Raw genomic sequence first — 13398 nt, 5'->3', positions numbered from 1 at the left:
AGTGCATGTAGGGGAATAAAATGCTCAATGCTTTTCATGTTTTCTTTTACAGTGCTCAAATGCTCATACTGTAGAGGCCACCTCACCACTGTGTAGACAGCTATGTTTTAATTGGTGAATGTTTCTCTACCTAAGATGTTTTCGAGATGCTATCTGCTCTAGAGGCTCATTAAAAGAACCCTATCATTAGAATCATAAGTCTGCCTGTCCACTGAGATTCTTTGAGTAAATCTGAGATAATATGACAACTCTGTCTTGACTACAGACACAGTATGAGCAGGTGTAACGCTCATCAAATGAAGTAGACCAAGGTGCAGCGTGGTACGTTTTCATGATACTTTATTTACTCAGAACACCCAAACAAAACAACAAAAGAATACCGAACGTCACGTTCTGAATGCTTCTCAGAGCTAACAAAAAACAACATCCCACAACCTAAGGTGGCAAAACAGGCTGCCTAAGTATGATTCCCAATCAGAGACAACGATAGACAGCTGTCCCTGATTGAGAACCATACCCGGCCAATACATAGAAACACAAAACATAGAATGCCCACCCTGACCTAACCAAATAGAGAAATAAAACGGCTCTCTAAGGTCAGGGCGTGACAGCAGGACACAATCAATCACAAATGCAGGTTATACAGCACAGCTGAAATGCAGGATTGGCAGCCATAGTTACTACCTGCAGCCAGAGATCATACTCCCTCTCTCTCTGTTTAACACCTATGCAGGTCAAAGAACCTTGACATATGACATAATATAGTATGCAGGTATACAGCATTGATTACAATGGTCTAGTGCAGGGACGGGCAACTGTTGCGAGTTAGAATAGTCATAATACTTTTTACATGTGGTAGTGCATCAGCAGTTTTTCTCTTGTTATGTGGTAGCCCATGTCAGCTACCATTTAAAAAAAAATTGGTAAGTTAATCTAGCGGCCAGATATCGAAACAGTAGTCATGGTGGAGTTACTGGCAGCGAGGCCCGAGACCAACTGCGGCCCCCTCATGATGAGTTCAGATGTATTGTGGCCCTACCCCCATCCCTGGTCCTGTGGTAGCGCAGGGTGTAGACCCTGTACCACACACCCCCCGGTGACAGGGCCGGACTACCACATCTGAGGCTTGGGGTACCTCCAGTAACTTCCTGCAATTCTACACATTTGCCACAGTACAGAGAAAAATGTGCAGTTTTATAGCTAATCTAATGCTATTTCACACATTTTGCCTTGAGGTTGAGTGAAAAATGTGCTCATTTAAAGCTATTTCCTGTAATTCTACACATTTTGCCATGGGGCAGATATAATTTAAAAAAAAGTATAATAAAGGTTTGAGAATGGATTAGTAAATAGTTTATTCATAATTAACATCTTGTGTTGTGTGCTTATTCTATTACCATTGAAATGTTCTAGGCTATTTTGAGACCTTAAGGAGCATCAGGTATTGCTGGTAGAATGACATGTCCATCTTTTTGTGAGAAATTACACTGGTCACTCGAAACATTTATAAAGTATTTATAGGAGCAGTTTTGCAAACAGAGTTTAATTTAAATCAGGACTAGACTAATTCTACTTAAATTAATCCAGATTTTAAAAAAGTATTTCTTAGTTTCTAACTACAGTAGAGTACCAGACCAAGGTAAGTAAGGACTAACCGGTTCATCTTTGTGAAGCCTGATTAGATTAACGATGTAGACTTGGTGCTGACCTGAGGATGCTTGAAAAACCAGGGATAGGACACTAATACATAAGCATCGTGTGGAATTGCAGCAAGTCACTTAACAATGGACATAGGTAACAGAGAAGTTTCAAAGAATTTCAGTAACTTTGAAAAAAAAAACTTGAAGCAAATTGTGTCAAACCACCCAATTATCGAGAGCAAACAGCATGACTCATCAACAGAAAACAAGGAAAGAAAAACAAGACCACCATTTGTAATGAATTCAACTCAAATGAAAAGTAAACAAAACAACTTCAGGTAAGATACTGTGTTTATTGTTGACTCACTTTTACAAATCAGAGTCATTTTGAAATGTTAGTTTGTGTGTAACAACCTAAATGTATTTTTGGACAGAAATGTAACAAACAATATCATACATAATTACTAATATAATTTCTATATTGTCGTCTTTCTAAGGTCCTGTGGAAAAACATAAAAATCAAATGCTGTTGCTTGTAGGGAGCGTTTCAAGACTGGTAAAACCAAACGAGCTGAAAGACTTGTTGACCAGGATCATTGACAGCCAGTAACCCCTGGAAGGTATTCCTGATGATGACCATTTGGTACTGTTCCAATCCTCATTTGGTAGGACACATTCATTCAACACGTGCCATCCCCAGAATATGTAATGTTGTCAGTCATCTCTTGCACTCCCATACTAAAAATGTTGAAATGAACTTAACTCTTGAAGAAATAATGTTCTCCAATGCAGCAATGTAATCATTTTCTAGAGGCAGATGACCACCGTAGCTTGGATGGGACTTGTCATAACAGGATGGTCAGCCAACTACATCTGCAGCAGCCAGGACAGAGGATCGTGTCACTAACCCGGGCCGGAGGGCTAAGAAAAAGAGGCTGAGCATGCATGAGAAACTGGCCACGGAATGTCGAGAGCTCAGACCAACGTATTTAAAAGAGCACGATATGAAGACGCAAATCCTTCATGTTGAGTTGACTATGGAGGAGAGAAACAGGAAGCAGCAGCAGTACCAATGTTCTTCCCCAACCAGCACCAGTTCGGGGTCCCGATATTTCCATTTGTGATTTTTTTTTGGTTTTGTTTTCAATCCATGGCTATTGTTTGTTTCAATCACCTGAGCCATCTTTATTATCAGAAGTGCTGAACAGCAAAAGCATCTCTGCAGGCTTATCCATTTATGCTGGCTTTTCCATGGGAACATCTGCATCATCCTCATCTTCAATGCGATGATCTGGAAAGCCATGCGGTTTGAGGTAATTGTGAAGCTGTTGCTGTTGCAATTAAGGTAATGCAGCATCTTCTAGGTTGAAAGCGCAAGGTGTTGCTGAGACACTGGAAACGACTCTTCCATACGCCAAACATGATCTCCACTACACCTCTGGTGTGGATATGAGTTTGGTGTTACCGTTATTGCTCAGGTTCTATTGGATGAAGATAGGGGGTGAAGAAGTTGGTCTGTGCACACCCACTGTCACCAAGTATGATTCCACTACTCTATGTTGTCCTCCTTCAAACTGAGTTTACAGAGGAGTTTTGGAAAATCCTTGAGTCATGCGTGGCACCTTTCCAACGTGCAACAACGTTGGAGAACTTCAAATTGGGAGTGCACACACTTTGTACATGTTATTGAAAACCGGTTTTTAAGATTCCTGTACACCTCCGAATCTGCTGTAGAGGGACACGCTGTAGAGGGACACACACATCTTTACAGCCAATATTTATAGGACTCTACCTTGTAGTTGGCTTGGGCAGCAGTACGGGGGAACTTGATGTAACTGTCTTTCAGTTCACATACACTGTAGCATTGCAGACTTTGTGGGCTATTCTGAATAGTTGGTTCACTTACACAACACAAATGTCCTGTTTCCCGATGGAAGGTTCCAGATGCCAAAAACCTCATGGTGGTCAGTACTTGTAGGGAAGGGCCTTCCCCAAAGAGTCAGATGAAAGTCTTGCTCAAGTAAACAAATATCAGCTGCATTTTCTTTGTACATATGGAAATGGTCACAGAAATTGATTTGATCAAAATCATTCAGTGGGTTAACTGCCCTTCTGTCCGGTCTTGGTGGTGCTCTGTGATCATCATTGAAATAGTCCAGGTAATCCATTTCCAAGGTCAACCTGGGGGTCATTTAGATCTAGATTAACTCTAATCGTCCTTCTGGAAATCAGACATTTTAAATCTAGACTAGGGCAAGTTTGAGACCATTTTAAACTATGTCTGAGAAATGCAGTTAGTCCAGCTTAAAAAGTGCAATATAGTCTAGGATTAGGCTTAATCTGGGTCTGCGAAACCGATCCATTTATAAAGTATAAATAGTCCACACTCTAGACCAGGCCACGTAAACAAAACATAACATGATGAGTAAATGGTTTATAATGACCTATATGAATGAAGTAAGGATGAATAAATGAATAAACTATTTTCTAATCCATTATAAATGCTTTATTACTTGGAGTTATTAAGTGCTACCAATTTTCGGATATTCTGTACATTTTGCCATGAGCCTGAGACAACATTTTGTAGTTTTAAAACTAATTTCCTGCAATTCTACACATTTTGCAATGGCTTATGACATGTTCATATGCAAAAAAATAAATGTGGGGGGGGGGGGGTGTTATGGGCATTGGCATATGTAGGACTTCCTAACAATTGTAACATGCCTGCCTCCAAGTAGTAGGCTTGTCAAGCAGCACATCTTTATACACTGTTCTTGGTAGTCTCCCTGACTAACCTTTTTTCCCATCTTTAACCTAAGTGTACTCTATTACAGCTGCCCCACGAATCTCATAGGCTAATTGAAGGTTTCAGTAATCAGATTCCTTGGTGCATAACATTTTGTCATTGAAGAGGCATCCTTGATTTTGTTGAATCCATCAGCTAAAATTAGATCAAGAACAACGATGACAGAACGCCAAAGTATAAATGGTTATCAACTCCCCAATTTCAGAAGAGCAATGATGTGAAATAAAAGGTTTGATTGAAGAAACACTCACGAGTAGTGAATCAACATGTCAAATACAACTAACATCAACTTGAAAAGGCACTCTCTCACACTGTGTACACGCACTCACCATTGACAAACTCTCAATATTTTCATCCACACCACCAACATACTTGTATTAAAAGAGCTCAATCTTGGTTTGTGCATCTTGGGGGGGGGAAAAGGCACACAAAAAAAAAACATATTTACAACATAACAGTGGTTAAAAAGCAGGTCCTTCTCCTTCACAGAGAATCACTCACAATGGCTGCATTCATTTAGTTTGCCCGGGGTAACGAGTAGGCAGAGTTTGCACATTTTCTACCATTTCTTTGTGAAATCTAGCTCACCAGCTAAAAAGAATACTCCCAATCACATCCAGAAAGTCACTAATCACTGGCACAGTAGGGAGCCCTGGTCAAATCACCTACGGAGACCTGAGAGGTACAGTAAGCCTTGGTTTTGGTATGGGCTACTAGTCTGTTCGTTATAAGGCAATGTTTACCTTGTAAAATGTCCCTCAGACTCCTGTAAAACACATACCTTTGGCATTGATACATAATAAACAACACATTCCCATAGATATTGATTTGGACAGGGAAGGCAAAACTTCTAATTTGTCTTTATACTCCAGCATTTTGGATTTGAGATCAAATGTTTATATCACACTACAGTATAGAATGCCACCTTTTATTTGAGGGTATTTTCATACATATGTTTAACTGTTTAGAAATGAATGCAATTTATGCATCTAGTCCCCCCATTTAAAGGTGTCATAAGCATTTGGACAATTCACTTAGTGCATTACATGTAGTCAATCATTTTGGATTTGGTCCCATATTCCTAGCATGCAATGTTTACATCAAGCCTGCGACTCTACAAACTTGCTGGATGCATTTGCAGTTTGTTTTGGTTGTGTTTCGGATTATGTTCTGCCCACTAGAAACGGATGCTAAATAATGTATTCTGTCATTTTGGAGTCACGTTTATTGTAATTCAAAATATAATATTATCTCAACACTTGGATGCTACCATGATTACGGACAATCATGAATGAATCGTGAATAATGATGAGTGAGAAAGTTAAAGGCATACATGTTATACCCCCAAAAATTGCTAGCCTTCTACTCATATTTACAATAAAAGTGACTCCAAAATGACACAACACATTATTTACCATTCATTTCTAGTGGGCACAACATAATCCGAAACACAACCAAAACCAATTGCAAATGCATCCAACAAGTGCGTAGTCACAAGCTTGATATAGTCATTGTGTGCTACTGTATGTTTATGAGACCGAATTCTAAACGTTTTCGACTCAAATTAATACACTACAAGTCAATTTGTCCAAATACTTATCCACCTTCAAATGGGGGGGGACTAGATATTGTACATAAAGAGCATTCATTTCTAAACCTCAAAACAGATGTATGAAATAACCCTAAAATAAAGGTGACATTCTGTACTGTCGCCTCATAACACATTTGCTCTCAAATCCAAAATGGAGTATTTTAGCTTCAACGTCCAAATAAATCCGCAGGGGAGTGCACATAACCATACTAAAAGGTAAATGAGTTGGAAACACCGTTTCAATGGTGAGATAATGAGAAGAAAAAGAAGAGGAACAGCCCATCTCTGCTGCACGCGTAGCCAGCCCTGGGGAAAGTGTCACTGTCTAGAGATCAAATAAATATTTCAACAAAAAAAAAGTCAACGTAATCCCATACAAAATATTTTCATTCTAATACACTTAGATGATTCGTTTAGTAAAATCCCATTTCAACAGATCTAGTAGCTGAACAAACCCCCCCCCCCCCCCCCMGGGGCATGCAAGGAAACAGACAGGGGGGGGAAAAAGTGGAATAATGAGTGTTTTTCCTTTGGTTTGCTTTGTCAGTCCTCTTCTTAATGATGCGTTTCGTCTATGGATGTGGTGAGCAGCAGACCGGTCAAAGACTGGCCTGAGACAGAACCCCATCAGGGGGAACTGGATAGGAGTGACAGACCACACCAGTTTGATGTGGTTACTTTGTTCATCTGCTTTCCATCCCCCATTGATTTCCTGTTCCCAGTCTAATTTGTTGAAATATGGCAGATGTGCAGGGTCTTTTTGGTTGTTTTCATTGAAGGCTGAATATGAATTCATGGCTCCGTGAGATGACTGGCTGATATTGCAAATTATGTGACTAGGAAAGTGCATATTTTCATGCATCTGCAGACCCTCCCCATGCCCCACACACACATCCCACTACACCACACCCAGGCAGGCATGTGCGCACGCGCACACACGCGCGCACACACACACACACACACACACACATACAAATTATTAAACATCTTTGCCAATAAAATAATAAATAATAGAAGTTCACATTCATTCGCTGGTTGGTTGTGTTTTGGTTAAGTTGTGTTCTCATTGGTCACTATGGTCCTGTGGCGGTCCTTAGTAGCTCCATGTCTCTGCGTGTGCGTGTGCTGGTCTGTGTGCAGCCGTAGGCCTCCAGGCCCAGGGGGAGGTAGTGCTCCTGCAGCCCCAGCCTCTCCTCACCCTGCCCAGCTAGGATAGATGCCCACGGAGGGGGGGAAGAGCCACCCTGGAACCCCCAAAACACCAGGCTCTCTGTGAGAGAAAAAAGTGTAATGTGGAAAATACTGTAATGAGGTGAGCAGAGACAGAATGAAAAGTATACATTGCAGACAAAAGACAGTTGGAGAGACAGCAGGAAGAGAGGAGGGGTAAAAAGAGGGAAACAGTGAAAGGGCCAGAGAATAGGATAGAAAAACCAGACCTGGCCTACAGTAATTGCACCTGCGAAAGGGAACCATCTGAAAGTGACACCAACCTTTACTTTGCAGATCTGCTGCCTTGGCCATGCCCAGGGGGACCAGATACGGTGCAACACCGGCTAAGCCATCAGGCTGCCCTCGCGTGCCCAGAAGCACTATTGACCTAGTCATAAGAGAATATAACCAATTAGGATTCATCGATTCACAATCAAGACAAATGTCTTTCATCAAAATGCCAAAAGTTCTTCCAGACAAGAAAAAACCACTTGAATAGTAGTTCAACCCAGGTCTGCAACAGACCACCAATTGAGTTCTAACTCCAACCAGCAAAGGGTCTAATCCCTTCCCCTCACCTCTTTGGTATTCCAGTTTTAAAATACTGCTCCATTTTAGAGTCCATTTTGGAGAAAGATGACTTCTTTGTGACTTTTCCAGAGCAGGCGTCCACAGAGACCAGGAAGAAGCCTGGCTGTGTGAAGGAGAATGTCTCACTGTTCACCTGAGGAAAAAAAGACATTGTAGAAAAGTGGATAAGAAGTACGCCGGAAAGCTACACCACATACAGATTTAAAACATGAATGGTGCTTTTCTAGTCATAAACATTCAATACACATTTAGAATGGCTTTTTTGATGGACATTATTATGAATGTTATACGTAAACAACTGCGTCGAGAGCAGAGAAAAATCAACACACCAACAACATGCACAGGGACAATGTACTCGACAAAAACACATAACATACTAACATGTTATTTCAAACCTGTGGTACTCACAGTGATAAAGGACTGTGTGTCTCCACTATGCTGCTCCTTGCTGCTGAGAGATTTGATCTGAGTTTGGAGGTAGGCATTCCACGGGTCACTGGAAAACACCAGCTACCAGAAAACACACAGATTCAAAGCAGGGCTTTAATGTGCTCAAGCCTTTTCCAATACAAATAATAATGTAACAATGAAAGTGTGTGTGTGTCGGGGGGGCTAGTAGACTGACCTGGGAGGCTCCACAGTCCCTGCAAGGTTGGGTGCTGAGGGTGGGCATGGGGACCACTGCCGAGGGGGCCTTGGTGTATTTGGGATAGGCCTTGGCCGTGCAGTTACAGGTCAGTTTGGAGGACGACGTGGTGGCCATCACTTTCACCCTCTCGCAGCCCTTAACCGAGCAGTAGCTGTGGCCGTCGCGTCTCTGCCTCGCCCGCAAATACAGCCACAGCAATCTAGGACAGAGCAGAGAGGCTGGTGTCAATCGAGAGAGAGAGAGGTGAGGGACAAAGAGAGAGAGAGAGAGACACTGACAGGGGCAAATCAGAACTTAGTGACAATGTTCACTTAGTCTCCAAATGACTTCAAAGCATGACTAAGTGAAAATGACACTTAATTGGAAGTTCGGATTGGCCCCAGAGAAAGAGGGCCAGCAGATATACAGACAGTAGCATAAAGTGACTCTCTCACCCCACACTGCGGTCAAAGAAGTACTTCCTCTCCAGCGGCTTCTTCTCCAGTTCGGCGAGGGAGGACAAGGGCCCGTAGTCAGTGATGTCATCGAAGGTGTTGCTCTGGCGGTCATTGATATCAGCCATGACCTGGAAGGTGGTGTCAGGCGGGTAGCAGAGGCCCACCAGCACCCAGTCACCTCTGAAGAGAGAGGAGACAACAGGTGATGATGAAGGTTCAAGATCTGGCTTTTGAACTAACCCCACTGACAAACGCAAACATAGCCTTTCATCGCACACGTATTCACACACACACACAACACACCACCACACACACACACACACACACACACACACACACACACACACACACACACACACACACACACAGCAGAGACGGTCAAAAGCAGAGCCCTTCAGACTCAGGCCTTGCATAGGAAATGAGAAGAGACCAAGACCCGTTTCAATATGGACAAACAAGACAGAGTGCAAGACTCAGACCAACCAGCTTTTTAAAGAAACACACCCACACACAAGTCCCAATGTGTCACTCACTGGTTGAAGTTGATGAGGGAGAGGACAATCTCTCTGGGAGCCGCGCCATTCCAGTGCAGGGTGTAGCTCTTGCTCATCATGAGGATAGGCTGGTACTGCTGGGACAGTGCCCCCTGGCTGTTGATACCTCTCAGCACCAGGGGAGCCTCAGGGTACTCATCTCTACTGATGGACAGACTGAGGCTGGGAGCTCCCTGGGTCTGGATATACACCTGGAGGACAGACAGTAGAAGTTGTTGACCAATAGAGTTCGGCAACTACTTTTATAACATTTTATTTATTCAGGTGAATCCAATTGAGACCAGTGTCTCATTTACAATGGTGAAAGGATTTTATAAAAACTACAAGACAGCTATAAATACATTACATCAGGTTATGTAATCAGGTTAAACGGCCCTATCGGCACCAGATAATCCAGATGTCATTTGTTTTGTAAGGTGTTCCATAACTGTGGTGCATTAAAACCAAAGGAGGATTTACCAAACTTTGTTGAAACAAGCAGGACCTCAACATAGGCTTGGGCGATATAGCGTATATCGGGGTATTTCCAAATAGCCATGAGATGGTTTTTCCAATACCTTTAATACAGTTGAAACTATTTCTTAGAAGTTTTTCAATACACTTTAATATTTGTAGGTACTTTTTTAGGTAAATACCTGCAGTCAATTTGTGCAATACGTGAGGAGATAAAGCAGATTGCGTTCTCATTTCACCTGTCACATTATTTTACATTATGAAGCTTACCGAAGTACCCCGGAACAGTTGAGCCACGTGTTTCTTTGTAAATAGCACAATGGGAGAAAGCTGGAGCAGGTGAGTCCAGCTGTGTATTGACAGGGGTCGCGTTTTATATTGCAAGTCAACAGTGTTTTTTTTTGCTTCAATAAAGTGATCAGGGAAGTTCAACTATGGTTTCCTTCACAGAAAATACATTAAAGCAATACATTTGGCAGAAAATAGCTTCATTTTCTTCAGATGACAACAGAAGTGCACCGCTATTTGGCTGGCAGCCTCACAAGTAAATAAGCTAACAATGAAAAAGCTGTCTTTTTTGCAAAAATTATGCATGACCAACATATTTCTAATGTTTATCATAGAAAGAATGCCAGCTAATTTTCCTAATGTATTGCCTAAAGTAATTCTTTCATTTTACCGGAGAAAAGTAGCCACAGAGAAAAGTACAGGAGAAAAGTAGGCTACACAGAGAAAAGTACAGGAGAAAAGTAGCTACACAGAGAAAAGTACAGGAGAAAAGTAGGCTACACAGAGAAAAGTACAGGAGAAAAGTAGCTACACAGAGAAAAGTACAGGAGAAAAGTAGCTACACAGAGAAAAGTCAGAGAAAAGTAGGCTACACAGAGAAAAGTACAGGAGAAAAGTAGGCTACACAGAGAAAAGTACAGGAGAAAAGTAGGCTACACAGAGAAAAGTACGGGAGAAAAGTAGGCTACACCTGAGTCAGAGCGCTGTCTGCTGATAGAACGCTCGTTGGTGAATTGTGGAGAAGTGCAACTGAACCACGAAATTAGTCTGACGCCGAGCAGAAATTACAATATGAATACATTTACATCTGTGTTTACAAAAACACAGCAAGATATTTCTTATGCATTTTATCTTTTTTTCCCGGCGTAAAAAATGCATAATTCTAAGGCGACCATTAAACGTAACTTGCTGGTGGCTGAATTAGTTTTTTCTCCGCTACGTTCTCGGCCGTCTTCTCCGAGCAGAGCAGGCAGGCCCATTGCCCTTGCGACTCCACACATACACAGAATGTACTGACTTTACTTCAGACAAGCATGCGTCAAAACTTTGTTGATTTGCAAAATCTCTCTCATTCACATTCGCTTGTAAATGTCCAAACTCAACAAAAATTACATTCGGTAGCTCTTACCTCTACACAGTGCATTTGGAAAGTATTCAGACCCTTTGACTTTTTCCACATATTGTTATGGTTACAGCCTTATTCTAAAATGGATTACATTAGCTTTTCCCCTCATCAATACCCCACAATGACAAAGCAAAAACTGTTTAGAATTTTTATCACACTTACATAAGTATTCAGACCCTTTACTCAGTACTTTAATGACGCACCTTTGGCAGTGATTACAGCCTCAAGTCTTCTTGGGTATGACGCTACAAGCTCTGCACACCTGTATTTGAGGAGTTTCTCCCATTCTTCTCTGCAGATCCTCTCAAGCTCTGTCAGGTTGGATGGAGAGTGTTGCTGCACAGCTATTATCAGGTCTCTCCAGAGATGTTCGATCGGGTTCAAGTCCGGGCTCTCGCTGGGCCACTCAAGGACATTGAGACTTGTCCCGAAGCCACTCTTGCGTTGTCTTGGCTGTGTGCTTAGGGTTGTTGTCTGGTTGGAAGGTGAACCTTCGCCCCAGTCTGTGGTCCTGAGCACTCTGGAGCAGGTTTTCATCAAGGATCTCTGTGTACTTCGCTCCATTCATCTTTCCCTCGATCCTGACTAGTCTCCCAGTCCCTGCCGCTGAAAAACATCCCCACAGCATGATGCTGCCAGGTTTCCTCCAGACGTGATGCTTGGCATTCAGGCTAAAGAGTTCAATCTCGGTTTCATCAGACCAGAGAATCTTGTTTCTCATAGTCTGAGAGTCCTTTAGGTGCCTTTTGGCAAACTCCAAGCAGGCTGTCATGTGCCTTTTACTGAGGAGTGGCTTCCGTCTGGCCACTCTACCATAAAGGCCTGAATGATGGACTGCTGCAGAGATGGTTGTCCTTCTGGAAGGTTCTCCCATCTCCACAGAAGAACTCTGGAGAGCTGTCTGAGTATTCATCAGGTTCTTGGTCACCTCCCTGACCAAGGCCCTTCTCCCTCGATTGCTCAGTTTGGCCGGGCGGCCAGCTCTAGGAAGAGTCTTGGTGGTTCCAAACTTCTTCCATTTAAGAATGATGGAGGCCACTGTGTTCTTGGGGACCTTCAATGCTGCAGACATTTTTTTGGTACTGTCTCGGAGCGCTACTGCCAATTCCTTCAACCTCATGGCTTGGTTTTTGCTCTGACAAGCACTGTCAAATGTGGGACCTTATATAGACAGTTGTGCGCCTTTCCAAATCATGTCCAATCAATTGAATTTACCACAGGTGAACTCCAAGTTGTAGAAACATCTCAAGGATGATCAACGGCAACAGGATGCACCCGAGCTCAATTTCGAGTCTCATAGCATAGGGTCTGAATAGTTATGTAAATAAGGTATCTGTTTTTAATTTTAATACATTTGCAAAAATTTATAAAAATCTGTTTTCGCATTGTCATTATGGGGTATTGTGTGTAGATAGATTTTTATTTATTTAATCAATTTTAGAATAAGGCTGTAACGTAACAAAATGTGGAAAAAGTCAAGAGGTCTGAATACTTTCCGAATGCACTGGATGTTTAACTTCATAAGATGGATTGCCTGTCTTTGCAAATATTTTTTTTCTCTCGTTTACACTCGTTAGCATATTTCGCTAGCAGCCTCTATTGAAATTCACTATTACTTGTGCTAATTTTGTTATCATTCTGGTAAAAGCATTTAAATTTTTCGGCGCCCCCTTGTGGACTAAACCAATAATACCGTATATCTCGGATTGAGAGAAATGTACGGTATGGCGATATAAAAATGCCTCCCAAAAATACCCCAAGAGTTAGCCAACCCTATGAACGGGTTTGGTATCTCATATTTCAACAGGGAAGTGAGATATGTTGGAAGCTTGTGGAGCAGAGCTTAATAAACAAGAAGGGAGTATTGAAGTGATCTACGGGACTTTAGTGAGGTCCAGCCGACCTTCTGCTACAGGAAACTGACCTAAGCAGTGAATAAAGTCACTGGTGCTGTTGTGATGGACTGTGGGCTGAGAAAGGCGGGAGAGTGGACGGAGAGAGGGGAGACGAGAGGGTGGGTTAAAATGGTGTTAGAGCGTATAGAATCTCGT

At 42.2% G+C, this 13398-nt stretch overlaps 1 protein-coding gene across 1 annotated transcript in view; it reads right to left on the bottom strand.

Moving 5' to 3' along the window:
• Positions 1–322: 322 nt before the first annotated feature.
• LOC111958112 (cell surface hyaluronidase-like) overlaps positions 323–13398 on the bottom strand; it is a 78537-nt gene continuing 65461 nt past the window's right edge. Inside the window, 7 exon segments of the mRNA XM_023979294.2 lie at positions 323–7307; positions 7531–7637; positions 7828–7973; positions 8249–8350; positions 8466–8688; positions 8924–9106; positions 9460–9671. Of these exon segments, the coding sequence (XP_023835062.1) occupies positions 7111–7307; positions 7531–7637; positions 7828–7973; positions 8249–8350; positions 8466–8688; positions 8924–9106; positions 9460–9671 (1170 nt within the window). The 3' untranslated portion in view covers positions 323–7110.

This window comes from Salvelinus sp. IW2-2015, linkage group LG33 (assembly GCF_002910315.2).
Source record: "Salvelinus sp. IW2-2015 linkage group LG33, ASM291031v2, whole genome shotgun sequence".
Taxonomy (NCBI): Eukaryota; Metazoa; Chordata; class Actinopteri; order Salmoniformes; family Salmonidae; genus Salvelinus; species Salvelinus sp. IW2-2015.
The sequence above is the reverse complement of the archived record's forward strand: the minus strand, read 5'-3'. Positions and strand labels throughout refer to the sequence as shown.